The sequence below is a fragment of the Electrona antarctica genome (assembly GCF_951216825.1).
Source record: "Electrona antarctica genome assembly, chromosome: 7".
Lineage (NCBI taxonomy): Eukaryota > Metazoa > Chordata > Actinopteri > Myctophiformes > Myctophidae > Electrona > Electrona antarctica.
Genome location: NC_136812.1, coordinates 19043577 through 19061678, shown reverse-complemented (window position 1 = coordinate 19061678; position 18102 = coordinate 19043577). Strand labels below are relative to the sequence as shown.

The window sequence follows — 18102 nt, the reverse complement described above, 5'->3', positions numbered from 1 at the left end:
AACCCAACGCTTCTGCCAAAGTTTAATATAACGCCACTACTTGGGCAGTTAAATTTGTTCTCGGAAATTATGGTGCAATATAAATGTCTGTTGGCTGCACCTAATTTATCTGTATCTACTAAGATGATGACCTACGTTCTTATGTTTTAAAAATGTCAGTGTCTGATGAAGGCCCTGTGCTTTTGTATGTTTGGTTAATGTGGACGAGTATGCGTGTGTGAGCGAGCATGTTGGCGTGTGTGCTTGTGCATGCGTCTGTTTTATGTGACCGTCTGAGTGTGTGTGTGTGTGTGTGTGTGTGTGCGCGCGTGCGTATTTATGCATTCCTGTCTGCTCACGTGCAATGGCCTGGCTTGCACTTCCTGGGCTTGCTGCTGTTGTCGTTGTCACGTTGCTGAGGGTGGGAATTCAGGTGGAGCCACACAGAGGCAGACTGGCAGATTCAGGGTTAAATGCTTCCATTTTGTTAGGTAACACCCTAATGGTCTGATCTGTCAGTGGCGTTAAAATGGCAGGGGCTTAACCCTTGGCGTTCAGGACACAACCAGTAGGGGCACACTCTTGACTAGCGCTGGCCTGGACAGTAGAAGAAGAACTGAGGGTGGGTTGGGGGGGAGGGGGGGGGTGGGAGGATGAGTGAGTGAGAGTAGAAGGAGGAGAGTTGAGTGAGTGAGTGAGGGGAGAAGGATCAGGAGAGAACCAAGAGACAGAGTTAATGAGTGAGCAAGGGAAGGAGGGGTGAGTGAGCGAGTGAGAGAGAAGAGGAGGAAGAATATTTTACAGTTGGGCACAGTGAGATATGGCTCGCCAATCCACGGTCCTGCTCTTTCCGCCCCTGTTCCCTCCCCCAGCCATGGCACCTCGTCAGCTGGTTCCCCACCCCCACTCCCAGCATGGTGAACACTGAAGACAGATTAGGAATAGGTAGTATGTTCTCCCAAAGGAAAATAATCACACCAGTGTCTTCTTCCCTTGATGTCTTGCGTATTTTGTTTAGGAGATTACACTGTGCCAGCTATGAATAATGCAGGAGGAGTAGTCCTTTCTTAAAAATGTATAGTAAATATTAGCATTAGCAATAAGGAAAGGGGTCATCGCCTCCTTGTTTATTTTTTGTATTAGGCAGCAATAAGCAACGTAAGGAAAGGGGTCATCGCCTCCTTGTTTCTTTTATGTATTAGGCAGCAATAATCCATAGCTGTATTGCTTTTATTGGACAGCATGCTATTTCTTCTCTCAGTTGAACCCCATGGATGTTGTTGAAAAGCCTCTGTGTGATATAATTGCTGTTAATGTGTTGGCAGCCTGGGTCCAGTCCCAGTAGAGAGATCATTACAGTGCAGCAGATGAGAGCTGAGGCTAGTACGCTACCTGAAGGGGATGAAATTTGGCCATTGATCTGCTTTTCTCTATGAACAACTATGGCCATGATGAGACTACTGGACTGACTGGTCAGGAATACAGGGCTTGACCTTGCCATTTGCCCAGTGGCCTGATAGTGGTTTGTCAGTGCTTTGGCAAATACTTATTTTTAGTCCATCAGGCCACTGAAAAAACATAACAAATATATATCTTCAACTGAAAAACTTGACTGAAATGCATTCCACTTTGAATTTAAATCAAATTTGTACTTTTTGCACTTACCTTGTGTGTTGAATTGTACTTGTGGTTGTAATTACTTAGCCTGACTGAAAGCCCTCCCCACGGCAGCAGTTTCTGGAATGGGAGATGTCAAAGCGTCAGTCTTCGGCGATTGGTTCATACCAACCAATCAGAATAGTAGAAAAGCAGATGACATTGTTGTCAATCATGTGGCCATGGCTAACCCGGTTGCTATTGCTAACCAAACAAACACAGTCAACGAGCGCTACTAGCATGTAAACAAAAGCGGTAAAAATAAAAATATGTCAGATGATGATGTTTAACGTTTCTGTTAAACTATTTATCATAGGTCGATTTAATAGCCAGATTGATACGGTCGTGAGTCACCGCAGTGGGGGCAGCCATGTTTGTTGTTTGATGCTATCGACTGACGGGGCTGATGGCCAATCAGCTGCTGCGATCAGATTTTCGATCGAGACTGACGCCGCCGTAGGCAGAGTCACAGACCTGAATATTTTTTTAATGGTAGCGATTCAGGGCTGGAGCCAGGCTAGTAATTACTAGCATTAGCTGATAAAGCAATTGACTTTCTTGACCCATTTAGGACTGAAAACAGATTCTACAAAATGTCTTCTAAATCCTGGTGGTTGTAAGTACTAGCATTAGCTGATAAAGCATCATACTTACCGGTAAGCATAGATACTTCTAAATGCATGTTTTCCAGCTCTCGTGTTTTCAGCCATTACATGTTTGCAATCTCTGATGTGACTTCGGTAGGCCTAGAAGTCAAAGATTTTCATCAGTCAAAAATCCCTCTGTGGATTCGATTATTTATTATTTTCCACTTAAAGGTTTCATAATATTCATTTTCATTTTTTTTCTTTTATGACCTCAATTACACCCAAACAACTTGAACTTTGAACATTCATGGATTTTCTGGGGTTTTCTCTGTGTGTTCTGAAGCCTTTGGAGCTGGAAATCAGTCAAAATCCCTCAACAGTGACATCTGCTGGCAAATTGTTATGCCATATATTGGATTTGTGGACTGTTACATCACAGTCCACAGGCAAATCAGAGTTTTGCAGATATATTGACAAAAAGTTTACATTTGTTATCAGAATCAGTCAATCACAAGGACAAATAAAACATGAAAATAAATGAGTGGAGGACGGAGGTACTTCTTTTACCTGCTGGTAGTGTTTAGATTAGCTCTCGACTCACACTTTCTCTCACACACACTCTCTCTCTTATACCTGTAGACTTCTAGCCATCTGCAGGGCCATGCCATATAATTGGTATTGGCCCAAAAACAATCCTGATCAGAGCATCCCTATTTCCCAATTTATTTTTATCTAGTGATGCAGTCCATTGTCCTTTATTAGTTATCCATGGATAACTAATATTATTGTCTCAATTTATATCAACTAGAAAAAGTGCCCCTCGGGGCACAGGTCTCCACCAGGCCAGGTCAGGTTATTGTGGCCTCCTGGTGGCGCTATAATAGGCCAATGTGAAAAGGGTGCCATTTCTTCTTACACCTTTGATGGCAATTGGATGATTTGAGGCATTTTGTTCCAAAAATGTGTTTTGCAAAAATCGGTTGGTGGCGCTATAACAGACCAATGTGAAAAGGGTGGGATATATTCCTCTGCCTAGTAGGAAAGTGCGTGAAAGATTTCATGTAAATCGCACGCTGCGTTCATGATTTGAGGCTTTTTGTTAAAAACGGGCCAAACCTGCACATTTTAAAAGCCAATGTTAGCTAATTAGGATGGAATATGAAATATCAGACAGATCCGTCTTGAGCACATGACTATAGAGATACTGTGTAACGATTTGTGGGATCTTTGGACAGAATCTGGAGGATTAAAAAAATGTGTTTTACAAAAGTCTGCATCCTGGTGGTGCTATAACAGGCCGTTCTGGAAAATTTGGGGCAGAGGTTCATGGTTGGCATCCAGGGAGTGTCTGTGTAAAATTTGCCATCGACCGGGTTAACGGTGCTGGAGATTAGCTGGTAACGGACGGACTCGCACACACACGGACGGAGTGCAAAACATACTCTCGAGTCTCGACCCATGCCTTCAGCCTGGTGGAGACTATTTCAATTCAGTGTTGGTGTCTGAATGAAAATGCTGAATTGGCATGTTGACCTAAATTTTAACTCTGAATAAACACCATGATGTCCATCCAGCAGATTGTTTCTATCCCATTTTAGGCAAGGACTGGGGGCTTATTGCACCTTCACATCTACTATATAATGCGCCACATCTCTATGCGTGCGTATGTGCGTGTGTGTTTGACCCACCGACTTCAAATTTGACACACGCGTTCCACACCCCCACTGGGAGTGCAGTGCCCGATATCGAGTCTGTCGTACCCACGGTTCTCCAGAACCACCACAAAAGGCTCTGCTCAGGCTCTGCCAGTGGGCTTAATCAGCCTAAGTCCCCTCACCTGTGCAATTCCCAGCCTCTGCCTCAGCCAATTGATTGCCATGGCAACCCCACACCTGCAAATTGATTACTTAACCAGTACACTTGTCACAGTCAGTTTGCAGCAGTGCACTCTTCAGGCACAGGCAGACAGATAGAGGCAGACAGGCAGATACAGAGATCTCCATATATAGTATGGGCACAAAAGGGACACAGACAGATAGTTAAAATGGGTGCTATGACAAGTTGACAACGGGTATTATTAGGTTCCCAAGTTGCATCGTTCTCAAGTAGGCCGGTGGCTGACGGGCACGTACAGGTCTAGTTGTCTCCACCAGGCCGAAGGCATGGGGAGAGAGTATGTTTTGCACTCCGTCCGTCCGTGTGTGTGTCCGTCCGTCCGTCCGTCCTTCCGTCTGTGACCAGCTAATCTCCGGCATCGTTAACCCGGTCGATGCCAAATATTGCACACACACTCCCTGGATGCCAACGATGAACCTCTGCCCCAAAATGTCCAGAACGGCCTGTTATAGCGCCACCAGGAGGCCACTTTGTGCAAAACAAGTTTTTGGACAGTACACTTACAGATTTTGTCCAAACATCACGCAAATTGGTACACAGTCTCTCTAGAGCCATTCAACGAAACTGTTCTTTCAGATTTCTCAGACTCCATCCTGATTGGCTAAGATTGGCTTCCAAAGTTCGCAGGAGTGCTCAGTTGAACACATCATGAACACATCGTGTGATTTCCGTGAAATTGTGCACGCACATTCCCACTAGGCCGAGGAAGAAATGCCACATGAACATTTTCAACTCAGCCTCATGGTGGCGCTATAACTGGCCGGAAAGGGTTTTGACCTCTAACTGCACGGATCTGTGGATAACTTTGTATGCCAACTCCCTAGAGGCCAAGGAAAAACCTTTGCCTGGAATTTTTCACATCTGCTCTTTATAGCGCCACCAGGAGGCCGACATATGTAAAACACATTTTCTAATATTACTCCTTCAGAATTTATCCAAATTTCACGCAAATCGGTACACATCTTCTTCATAGTCATGTAATCAAGACGGGTTTGTTTGATTTCTCATCATCCACCCTCATTGGCTACGATTGGCTTCTAAACTTTTCAGGAGTAGCCCGCTTTGTACCCGTTTTGTACAAATCGCCACAACTACTCAACGCAGCGTCCGATTGTGGTGAAACTGTGCATGCATATTCCCACTAAGCTTTGGAAGAAATGCCACTTGACAGTTTTCAAAACAGCCTCATGGTGGCGCTACAACAGGCCAAGCCGTGTCACACACACACACGTTTATATTGCTCCTAAACATTTTGCCAAACATCACACACACACTCCTATCCTCCTGGTGGAGACCTGTGCCCAGAAGGGCACTTTTTCTAGTTGCATGAATGTGAAAGTGTGCAATGGACATTTGTTTCTCTTACATTTAAACCTCTCTCTCTCTCGTTTCCTATGCCCCCCACCTACTCTTTCAAGCTCTAGAACTGTTCTGTCCCCAGATGTACAGTATCTAGTCCTCCTATGTAGTCTCTGGAGAGAACATGCAAAGACCAGTAATCAAGATTGTGTGCTGTTTTATCTTTGAGACGTCATTCAATGAATTCTATCGTAACTCCAGCATTTACGCAAATGTGTGGATGTAAATTTCTGATAATGGCTGTTGCGTAGACGAGCTAATGCTATCTAGTAAGAGGAGTAGTGTGTAGGCTATTGTGTTTCACATTCAGTGCCAAGGTTAGCTGAAGAGTATATATATTAGTTGTACACTGTCAAATTATCAGTGTTTATTTATCCATTTATAACTCCCTACTGGTCCATTCAGATTAAATTATTTGCAAAGTTAAATTAAAACATGATTTTATAGTGCAATGCAACTCTCCTAATGCAGTTTGCCACTTGCTGTGTGCTACATCTTCACTAAGCTGACAAGTGGCACACCTCCCTTCATGTGAAATAGAGATAATTGTCGCCTTGCTCTCACATGAGAAGATGGGCTGTGTAGCATGAATCAGAGAGCTGTAATGTGACATGACTGGCAGGCTTGTTGATCTGAAATGGATAGAGGGGTCAGAGCACAGCTTACTGATCCACGGTCACGTGTCCTCTCATGCATCTTTTTCACTATAATCTCTGATTTGTAGAAACACTGGTGAAACCCCAACCTTCCTTAAATTCTAGCGGCTAGCCCTTCTCCCATTGGAGGTGCAGGTGCTGAGCTGATGTGTCAGTCTCACTAGATTTTCACAGGCTGGATGGATGGAGTTGAAGCTACATTGGTGCGGTCAGGAATGCCACTAGCTATGAGTGATTTGGGATCCATCTATCCTAAGTTCACTGCCTTGCACACAGAGCACAAATCCTGGTTTGCTTTCAAAGGAGGCTACCTGATCTTTCTGTCTGGACAGGTGTCAGTTGAGTATAACTGAAGGCCGTAAAACAGTGCCAGTGATACAACAATCATAGACCTAGTCCTGAGACACCTCAGGACTATTTTTAGGCGAGGAGAAAACAAACAGCCCACTCTTATATCATAACATGTTTTCACTGTGAGCGCTCTGGAGAGCAGTGTTGTCCATGCGATTTCTCTGGACCTGTGTTTTCCCTGCTTGTCTCTCCTCCGTCTCCTGCCATCACCTACTGTATGCACTGAGCTGTCTGTCCTACACTTATCTCAGCCACTGACAGCTTGAAGTATTGATGCCATGTTGGGTTTTTTTCTGCCATCCATCCCTCTCAAGTGTCACTGCGGCCAAGCTTGGATAGGCTCCCATGTAACCATTATATCTTCTCCAGCTTGGTCTCTTGCATGTCTCTCATCTCCACTTGTCATGTAGTGCTCGGTGTTAACCTCTCACATGTACAGTAGCCCAGATGTTATGAATGGCCCCATATTGTACAGCAGGTCTTGGTCAGTCATGTTGCACAGACCTTGGCAATGACAAGAAAATGGCCATCAATGAGCGCTGGTGCTTTACGGAAGCCCAAGTGAGATGGAGAGTGATGGACCAATTTAGGACGGATGCATGCATCCCTGTCTTTCACTTCGAGTACACACACACACACACCCAGGGCGCCCAGACGCACACTACAGTTGTATTTGATTTCGACCCTACCGTTGCTTAGCAGCAGGGCATACAGCACTTTGAATGTTGGATCTTCATGACACCAGCCATCTCTCCTGGGACACCAGTAGCCATGTGCCTGGAGACACGCACACATGCACAGATAGCTCCTCTAAACAAGAAAATGTCTTAGAGATGATTACTTGTCTCGAGGTAATCTCAGGAGAGAAACTGGTACCCATTGCAGCAGGAATATTAACCAGGGCAATAATCTGGGGTCACCACCAGTATGCAATCAGATTGGCAATTACTGATTCCCATGGTGCGCAAAATCACGGCACAAGACCACTGCACAAGATCGATTGATCATCCTTTGTCACTGGTATAACTTGTAAACATGCTGCGTTATTTGAAGAGGATAAACTAGTAGCCCTGCAACGACTTAATCAATTAAGTGGATTGAAATCAATCGCTAATCGCTTTACTAATCACATTGAATCTGAAATTAATCACTGTTTTTCTGGCTCTAAATATACTAGCTATGCTAAGAAGAAGTGAAATATCCTTTACAATCTACTGAGTTGCACATGCGCAATAGCAACCACTTGATTGATTATTGGGGACCCATAACATTTTTCTGGCACCCATTTGAATGACCGCCTGTGGATCTCGGGACCCCAGTGATGTAAATAGGTTTTCAATGTAATGAGTCCCGGGATGCAGGGATGGTCTTTTAGATGAGTCCCAGGGACATTTGATGAGTCCCACTTCAGCGACGTTTAAGAGTCATATTTTGCCATTTTTACAAATTGCAGCATTTAACTCCCATTTCATTTTATATGGTTATAATGTGGTTATATTCATGTAGAAAACGAAGAAGAAATTATTATTATAACTAAAGCTAGCAAAATAAATTTGAATAAAAATAAAAAATAAATATTTCATATGATTTTGGCTATATGAAATCTATAATAATTCTGCCAGTTTTAACTGTTAATAAATCTTTATGTTTTCATTACACATTACACACAAAATAAAAATGAATGCTATAAAACTAACCTGGAGATTAAGTAGAAGCAGTCATGGAGGAGGTAGGCTGTGCACAGCAGAACACATCATCATTAGCAGATGATGATGTTAGATTTAGAAAATAGGGTTGCTAATATTTTCTGTTGCCCTGCAGTTGGTTTTGGCACTTCTTTTTTGGGGGGGTGGGGGGGAGGGGGCATGTTAATGTGTGGTGGCACCGGTCCACAACGCACAACATACAACAGTATCGGCGTTTGTTACACAATGTGTGTTTCCCATTCAATCGGGTCTACTCTGTTTGTCATGCTCAAAAATGTTCCCCTGTCTTTCTGTCGGAGGCAGCGCCGTGTAGATGAGAGAGTTGCGACAACCCCGTTCACTGTTTATTCACGGAGCTACATGAGTCACTGAACGGTATGTTGTCGTCACTCTCTCTCTCTAAACGGCTCTGGTCTCCAGGCTGCGCTCCGCTCAGCGCTCGTCTCTGAGCAAGATGGCGGCGCCCGTCAGACTGTGTTGTTACAAACTAGTGGTTCCTACGTGGATTTTATCGTTTATAACGTAGGATGAGGTCGCATGCGGCCATGCAAAATGATCGTGTCCGTAGATTATTTATTGTTTTACCGCATTTTATTTCCACGATTCTTTTTTTCATGTGGATTATTATTACGCCGTGGACGCAGAGGTTGTTGGTGTATTGCGGCCCAAAACTATAAAGTGCGTTTTGGGACGCAAAACGCACCCTATTTACATCACTGGGACCCATTACATTGAAAACTTATTTACATCACTGTATACTGCATGTCTGTGATCTTCTGAGATTGTCAATGTCATAGTCTTTGCACCACTCTAGTTGTAACTAGCACTAGAGAACCCTACAAGCTGCACATGTCACTGTTAAGGTGCTCATTCATTGTAATCATAGAAATTAAAAGGAATGATTTCAGCTCCTCCTTCAGCTCTGGGGCGTGTCTCTGTTGAAGGAAAAACTTGACCAAGATTCCTTGTGAAGCATAGTAGAAGCATGAGCGGAAGCTTGCCAAGCTTCTGCGTGCGTCACAGAAGGGGAAGCGGTAGGCCAATCAGAGGCGCGACTCCCTCTTTCCCAGCCAGCGCGTATATCTAGTGTGCGTCTGAGTATAGACATGGTAACGCCCCGCCTGCCTCTGATTGGCCTTACCGACACTGTCCTCCGAGATGCGAGGTTACTCCGTGGTGGGAGAATAATACAAGAGAATGACAGCTTGGCACACGCAACAGAATTCAGCCGGGTAACTAACTTGTAAGTTTTATTTTTGTAGAAGAGACAAACTAATATTGTTTATGCTGTTTGCTTTGATTGAATAATTGATTGAACACGTGTACGATGTACTATGATTTGATTTGGGTGTCTAAAAAAAATAAAGTGTTAGTGTTGCTTATCATGTATTAATCTAATTATAGTAAACTAATACTATTATACTAAAAAGGATAAAGGTGAAGGGAAAAGAGATCTTTTTTCGTTTCATGTTTACACATGAAATAAATTACACAATCAACACGTCACAAACACTTTATTTAGAACACACCCAAATCAAATCATATTACGGCGTACATGTTCAATAAATTATTCCATCAAAGCAAACTGCATAAACAATATTAGTTTGCCTCTTCTACAAAAATAAAACGCGTTACAGGCAGTTCTCATGTATCTTACCGATACCGTATACTTGTATTATTTTCCACCACCTCACAGCAGAGAGACTATCCAGCATAGCTACAGTATATCCACCTCAGTGGACAGTCAAGACGGGCAGTGTCGGTAGGCCAATCGGAGGCTGGCGGGGTGTTACCATGTCTATGCTCAGACGCACACTTTCATATGCTTTCCCAGCGGCACTTGCTTTGACAATGTTTGACAATGTTTGTTTCCTCATGCCAATAAAGCTCCTTAGTTTGGATTGAATTGTCCTGGAAAAGACGCACTGTGATTGCCCATTAGTCACTTACGCCTTCAATGCTTCAAACGTTGTCCCGGCGTTTTTTAGTGAAGGCACTTCCAGCTTCCCTCCAGATGCTCTGGATTAAGAGCATCTGCTAAATGCCTAAATTGTAATTGTCTAGGAAGTTCCTAGATTCGCTGGACACACATCGCTCTAATGAACTGCAGCGGCCAATGAGGCATCTATTTTTTTAAACATCTATGACCGTAATGACATACAGTAGGAGTGGAAGACTGAGTTCGGAATGCTTTGGTTCTAAGTGTGCAAACTGGTTTCTTACTTAATGAGTAGGAGCTTTACTTTGTGTGCAATGTGGGTGATCTACGCATATGCATGATGACACACACACACACACACACACCCCCCACGCTGTCATCCTTCTCAGATAGATGGCCTTTGTGCTCAGGGATGGTACAGCAGGGCACGTCTGTCCTTGTTATGTACCACAGCGAGTGTCTCTGGGGCCCTGCTGCACACTCACTTGGCTTCCTCGGTGTAACACCTGACCCAGCTCGTGGGACACACATACTCCAAGTCTGGGTGTTACAGTACGTCTGTTACATTTTGCATTTGCTGTGGTTTTAGTTGTTGCCACAACAGTACAAATCCTGCAAAGACGTCAGAAAAATGATCTTCCATGTTGAGTCAAAAATACATCTTTGCACAAGCTAAATTAATGCGTGGAAAGCTCTATTTTTTTGTAGCCCTAATAATCCTCATGAGGACTGATAATGAGGCTTCTTTTTTAAATATTGCTGGAAGGTTAATATTAACAGGACCATACAAACCATAGTTGAAAACATTTGGGGCCCCATGAATGTCAGTACCGATGTTTTACCGACGAATTGTGAATGACTGGATTTTGATTATCTCCGTCATGAAGACTAATGATGTCAGTCAGGTTTTGACCTGGCAAAAGTTAGTCATGTTTGTGTCAGTGATGCTTAAGGTATGTTTTGGAATGTCCAGCAGCAGCAGGTCTTTTTCTCTCCGTCCCTCGCACCTTTGCCCCCCCTCCCCCCGTCGCTGCGGCCTTCTCTTTTCTTCCGTCCCCTTCTGCCAGTCTGTCTCTCCAGGGGTTAAACCTGCCCCAGCCTTCCTTCACTCAACCGCAGACCGGTTTAAACTGGTTTTCAGGGAAGCGCTTTGTGTCTCCCATGGAATCTTGGGAAGGGTCATGTGGAGCTGTGGTGATGTCACAGTGTGGACTAAAAAGACCTTGAGTCAGCGCTCTGAATCAGAAATACAAGATGGTGCGTGCCGTGCACGACGTGTGTGTGTGTGTGTGTAATGTGATGGGATGTGTGAACACACATGGGATGTGTGAGCGCACATGTCATGCGTGTACATGAGGCCATCTCGGTTACACTGTCGTTCAGGCCAAATCCTCCATTAGACTTCCATAACTGTCTCCATGCATTCGTTTCTTCTAAAAAGGTGCAGCAACTGATAAAAAAATAAAATAAAACACAACTCTGTCATACATTTTCTAAGATATTTGTTGGGCTTTTTTTTTTGCCTTTGATAGATTACAGTAAGGTAGACAGGAAACGGGGAGAGAGATGAGGAAGTAAAGTTCGTCAGGATAGGGACTCGAACCTGCAACACACTGTCGTACTGGATTACCAGCCAAGATGCCTGGACCGCTAAGCTGGCCCAGGCCACAGAGTTGTATTTTTCAAATAAACAAAAGAATATGCTAGTTAAGGTGACGTGTACACCCCCTTCAATAACCCCCACCAACCAAGGACATTCTGTACAGCTCTAAACTTAGATTTAATACAGAGGTGCTTCTTTACTTTCTCTGTATGAATCCTGCATTGGTGTATTTTGGTCTGCATTTTTGCACTTTGATGGCTCTATCTTTCTGCTGTGTAATAGGTTTCCCAACAAGTTAAGTGGGTCTCTCCATCCTGTGCTATTACTGTAATGAGTGGGATTTAGGTCAGCATCTACTACACCACTGTGTTGTTGTTGTTCCGTACTGTTGGACCTCATTTATTGAAACGGTGTGTTATATAGTGTTGCCTGGTGTTTATGCACATTTTTAAATGAATAATTATGCCAATGTAGGAAACTAACAACAGCCACCAGCCAAAATCTTATAAAGCTTTGGCTAGTGTAGTTTCTCTGCCCTGAAAGCAACCGTCCGTGTTACTGGTCATTATTTAGAGATGCTTTTCGACTTTTGAAACATAAAGTTGGGTGTTGAATAGTGATTGTGGCCGTGAACAAAAGAATATCTTTGCATCTTGTGTATTTTCTGCAGTAGTGACCTTAATGTCTAATGTGTGGTGTGACACAGATCCTGTACCTTGCTATGTGCTTTATGTTGACATTGTTTATGTATCCTTAACACTCCATTTCCCTCTTGCCTTGCTCCAGGGAGAGCGCAGCCATGTCGGAGGAGGCCGTGCGCCAGACGCGCAGCCAGAAGCGGGCGCTGGAGAGGGACCACACGGACCCTGCCGGCTCCCTGGGGGAAATGGACAATAAGAGGGTTAAAGTGGAGAAAGGCGACTCGGCGGGAGAAGCCTTGTCCTTGGATGGCTCCGAAACTGGGGGAGTGATGGTGAAAAGTGAGCAGGCTGCTGCTAAGGTAGCAACCAGTATCACTAGTATCCTGAAGACCGGGGAGGTGAAGGCCACTATCAAGGTGGAAGTGCAGACCCGAGAAGAGCCTGTCGACATGAGCACAGCCAAGAGGTGAGATGAGGTTTCCCTTCAGGAGTTCATCATCAGTTTGTCTGTAATGATCATCCTTGGGTCATGGGTGTTCATGCAGAAATCAGTTCTTGCTTAGTTTACATGAAAACGGAAAACATGGGGAGGGGAGTTTCTGCAGGGCATTAGATAGGGGTGGGCGATATGGACAAAAGTATTATCACGATATTTTTTCGTGTGTTTTATGTTTATTTTCAAGTTACTTAACAGTACAACGTAACAAAAAACTAAAAGAAATACCATTTAGTAGACCCTCCAAAAAAACGCGGGCAAAAATCCTTGATTATGCGATGGAATATGCAGGGTTTTATGTGAATTTATGCGTCAAAATTCTGGGAATTTGCTAAAGTTTCAAAAAAATGCAAAATTGTATATATAATATAATCACTTTAAACGTTTCCGTCCATCCGACGTGTCAGCACGTCCTAGGGGTCCCAATCGACGCGTACATCCGACGTGTGAGGATGTCTTGGCGCATCCTCAATGATACGGGGCGAGATAAGAATATTCTGAATTTTTTCCTTTTTTTATTTATTTGTCAGTTCGCCTTTCGGCTACCGTATGCTCCGCTCTGTCCCCATGTTAGCTTATCATTGAGTTAGCCGTTAGCGCGGCGGAAAGAATGACTCGTCTCTCCTAATCCAGGGCGCTTTCCGTGGTGTTGAACGGATCGATATACTGGCGCTTCATTTCTGCTCCTCAGTCCTCATCCGTCTCTCCCGCAAAATATGAACGCTTTTTGGATCATATATCGTATAAACTAAAACGCAATGTAAACTAGCTATGTAAAGTAAAAAAAAATGAGTGGATTGTTTCCGGGTCATGGGTTTCCGAGTAAAAGCACCCCAGAGCTTCTATTTTGAAGGACTTCCGGCACTGATTGTGTTAAAAAAAGTGCTTAACCCATTTTGACCTGAGATCAGATTCTAAAAATGTCTTCTACATCCTGACAGTTTTCTGAAAAAGCTATGTTTCTATGTCAGTCGTTCTTCATTTTTCAAAAATAGCAGACCTACAAGCTCGTAGAGCGCCACTCGGTGGCGCGCTATGAGCTTGTAGATCTGCTATTTTTCAATAGCTAAAGCATAACATAATGATAACACCAAAAGGGGTTCCCGGCTCCCGCCCAAAATGGGTTAACCTACACCCTGACCCTATGGTATTGGTTCTCAAATTGGGGTCCCGAGCAAAATGTATGAATATCATAAATATCTATTTAACCACTTATCAGACTTCCTGAAGCTTGACAGTCCACTCAGAGAGTGGGCGGGGTCTATGGGCTGGATCCAGGCTATTTAATCATACACATTGGCTATTTCAAAATGGCCGATCTACAAGCTCACACACAAAATATTTTTCAGATGGGGGTCCGCAGTCAAATATTAATTTAGGGGTCCTTGAGTGAGCACAGTCAAATACATTGGTTTGCGGGATACGTTTTTGCGACGTTTCAAACTCTGTTTACAAGGAGTAGGCTACCATCAATGGACGTACGTTGCATCAAGTATGATTCACTTTAAATTTTCACTATGAAAGTTTTTTGAATAGGGAGTGCTCAGAATACAACCGATCTATAAGCAAACAATGCCTTGCAGTGCAGCAGCGACGCGTTGTTGGCTTGTAGATTTGTTATTTTTGGAGAACGAAACCGTCGTACTGCAGAAGTATAAATGACACATCAGAGAATATGCATTCACTGCATCTGATGCAGCAAATTTATCGTGATGGAAACGATAACTCTAAAAAGCCATATCATGGAGACATTGTATCGACGATATTTATCGCCATATCGAACACCCCAGCATTAGATCTGTTGGCCTTCATTGAAGGCCAACAGATCAACCAATTGACCAATTGGTCAATTGGTCACTAATCTCACTATACATTTTGGGTATTGACACTGATTTTGGATCAGCAACTAAAATAATGTTTGCCTCAATATTATACTAATGCGTCTTACTAGATATATGGCAGGGGAGAACAGTGTAAGACAATCCCTTCTTAGATTTTAAATGACCATGGTCTATCATTTGTTTTCCTTATTCAAATATGCCAGCATGGATGTCTGGCTTGCTTGACACACATTCACTGTGAAGAAGACAGTAGAGAACATCAGGGAAACATTTTCTCTTAATATTGAGTATGAGTAGTCAGTGCGTACAAATCTGAAGAATATTGAGCAACTTTATAGCCTAACACTGGTGTTCCCAGCCCCCAAAATACACAAACAAAATGATGCATACACACTACACTCTCCGGTGGAGATAACAAGTACTTGAGGGAAGGCAACAGAATGCAACAAGTGCTGTAGCAATGCTATTTGGTTGGGCTCCAATGAAGTTGAATTGTGGTTTTTTGGTACTGGGGAGATTTATGGATGGCAGGCAGAAGAACGTAAGATGGGCTAAGGTTTACAACAGATGTGGAGCATTTGTGTGATGTTTATGAATTAATTAATTAATTAATAATAAACAAAACAATTTGATTAAAAAAACCAAGCAAACCTATTTTTTTTTTACCACTTATGCCCCCTTCAAATATTTTTTTAAAATGGTAGATCTGCATGCTCACAATGCGTCCCGTTATGATGCGTTGAAAGCTTGCATGTTCAAATTAGGGAGGCCAGATTGAAAGCATCGACTGAATAACTGCTAATACAGATGTCGACAATATCTGTCTGGCTCTCGAAGCACCAGTAGCATTAGGCTACTGATGTTTCAGTGCTGAGTTTCGCTCTAGCTAGTGGTCTGATGGAGGAGTTGTACAGGAAGTCAGGCTGTGGTGGTGGTGGTAGTTGTCACTGCCCCATTTTGAAAAGTTTGGCTCCAGAGGCAGCACCTGAACTTGGTGTCACGCTTGCCACAAAATGAATGTTTCACAAACCAAACTGGTTCCAACTAGTTGTTGCCATGGTTTCCACGTTGGAAAGAGTAGTTGGAGGAGGGAGGGGCATGCAAGATCGGGTGCGTCACATGACCATACAGAAATGTGTCATTTGACATGTTTGGGAGAGTGATTGATACACATTACTGTGGTGATGGTAGGAGGGAGATGACTTAAACAAGTGTGGATCAGTTTTAGGGATGTCGGTAACGGATAATTTCCCATCCGGTTAGCCGACAGGATTAACCGGGTCATTAACGGATAATTGGTTGATTTTTTTTTTTTGCTACCCCAAATGTAATGTGCATGTATACGCTACATAATTAAAGTTGGTAGACGAAATGGTATACATTTATTTATGCTCCTTTTAAAAAGACAAACAAAAAAGCAACAGTTAACAATATAAATAAATTGTTGTAGGCTTAATCATCAATAAACAACGCATCGCATCTGCATGCATGCATCTGCGCGTCTACAGTACAGAGGTCCGCCGGTTCTAGTCCAAAACATAAATAAATCCAGTCCAGATCTGAGCAGCCTATATCTATAAAGCCACTGGACGCATGGGCTAAGCCTTTTTTTATTATTAAGGAAGATCAGCATGCATGTCACCGTGTTCTGTTTGTTGACTTTTCGCTGACGAGAAAACCCTCAAACATCGATAGCACATGGCTAACTTGATAGCCGGGAGGAGGAGGAGGAGGAGGAGGAAGCGGCGGCGGCGGCTGTAAACGTTCTCCCTCCAGGCCATTAATGGATTTAATAATGTAGGTCTCTGCATTGATATGGTCGACATGTTGTGTTAATCTCGTCTCGCTGTCACTCGCTTAAATTTTGACTACCGCAAAGCTACCGTTGTAGCCAACTAGCCATTTGAAGTACAACAGAGAACTTTGGGACAACGACATTGCGGGGGCAGAAAACAGCGCCCGAGCGCTGCTGTTCATGCAGCCTGGAGTGTGACAAGCTGGCCGGCGCAAATAACAGCAATTTTAGGCATGTGTGCAACATGACAACTGTTTTAAAGTATTGTACAGTGACAACTACAGTCTCTGTAATGTTTATGTTGTACTATTACTAAAAACGATCTAAAATAAAAGGGATTTAAGATCAGAACACGCATTTATTATTATGCAAATTAACCGTAAAGCTGATAAGCATACCCGGATATTTCTTAACGGTCGGCTAACCGGCTAGCCGGTTAACCCCCGACATCCCTAATCAGTTTGATTTCAGTGTTGATATAGCCCAAGTTCGCTCAAGTGTGACCTTTGCTCCTGTGTAACCTGCAGCATGTTTTGCTTACTAACTCTTACCAGGGATTTTGTTGGCGCAAGCCGCTTTCAATGGGTTAACATGGCAGCAAGCTAATCAATGAGTCCACTGTATGCATGCACACGTAGACAGTGTTGTCTACGAAAACGAGCCCAAATGAAGCCATTAGGCCACACAAGGGCTACTTAATGTATTACATCGGCTATTTGAAAATGGCAGATCTACAAGCTCTTGTGCGTTGACGTTTTGTGAGCCTGTGGATCTGCTATTTTTCACAAATCTTGAGGGGTTAAAAGACATTTATGCAATATCTTTTGTCACCTTTAAATACATAAATCTTATATGGCGGTCCCTGACACAAAATGTTTTTTGTTTTGAGAATCACTGTTGATTCTGAAGTGTTTTTACACTTTAAAAACCAGGACCCCCCCCCCCCCCCCCCACCTGCCAAAAAAAAGAGCAAGAATATGCAAGCCACAACTACCACAGAAAAACAAGCCCAAAGTCGCTTATAATAAGCAGACATGGCAACACTGGAACTGATCCCTTTTTTCCACCTCTAAGTCTTGGAACTGCACAGTAGAATTCTGTACACTAGAAGGTTGTTGTAGCATCGTACAACCTAATCTTCTATTCAACTTCTTTATAATAGGCAGTTTTGATTACGCTTAACCTAGGGCCAGACGGGACAATATTCGTTATCATTAATCATGATAAAAAACAAAATGATCACGATAATCATTGTGTAGATTACATTTATGACGTGTCATTTTCATAGTGTCAATCCCTTGCGTAAACCTTTTCATTATCCACATTCCACACATGGTGTTGCATTGTAATGAATGCCCTGGGTTTTAGTTTACAGAAAATAACATTAAAAGGCTAAATTAAATGATCAAATGAGTGAAGGGAAGGTTTGGGGAAAATGACACATACGGTACAGAGAATTTTAATTCCTGGTAAATTGGGAGACCAGGTCGATTGCACCAAATTCTAGCGGGAAATGTATGATTTTTAGGGGGCCTAAATCAAACGCTACATAATGATATTATCAAATATCGGCCAAAGTCTAAGCAGTCCCTCTTCG

General features: G+C 43.2%; 1 protein-coding gene across 2 annotated transcripts in view; it reads left to right on the top strand.

Annotated features, from left to right (window-relative positions):
• Positions 1–18102, top strand: part of gatad2ab (GATA zinc finger domain containing 2Ab) — a 49499-nt gene that overhangs the window by 13510 nt on the left and 17887 nt on the right. For both annotated transcript variants that reach the window (XM_079505168.1, XM_079505167.1), the window contains exon 2: positions 12519–12839. In XM_079505168.1, the coding sequence (XP_079361294.1) occupies positions 12532–12839 (308 nt within the window). In that variant the 5' untranslated portion in view covers positions 12519–12531. The remainder of the gene's footprint in view (positions 1–12518; positions 12840–18102) is intronic.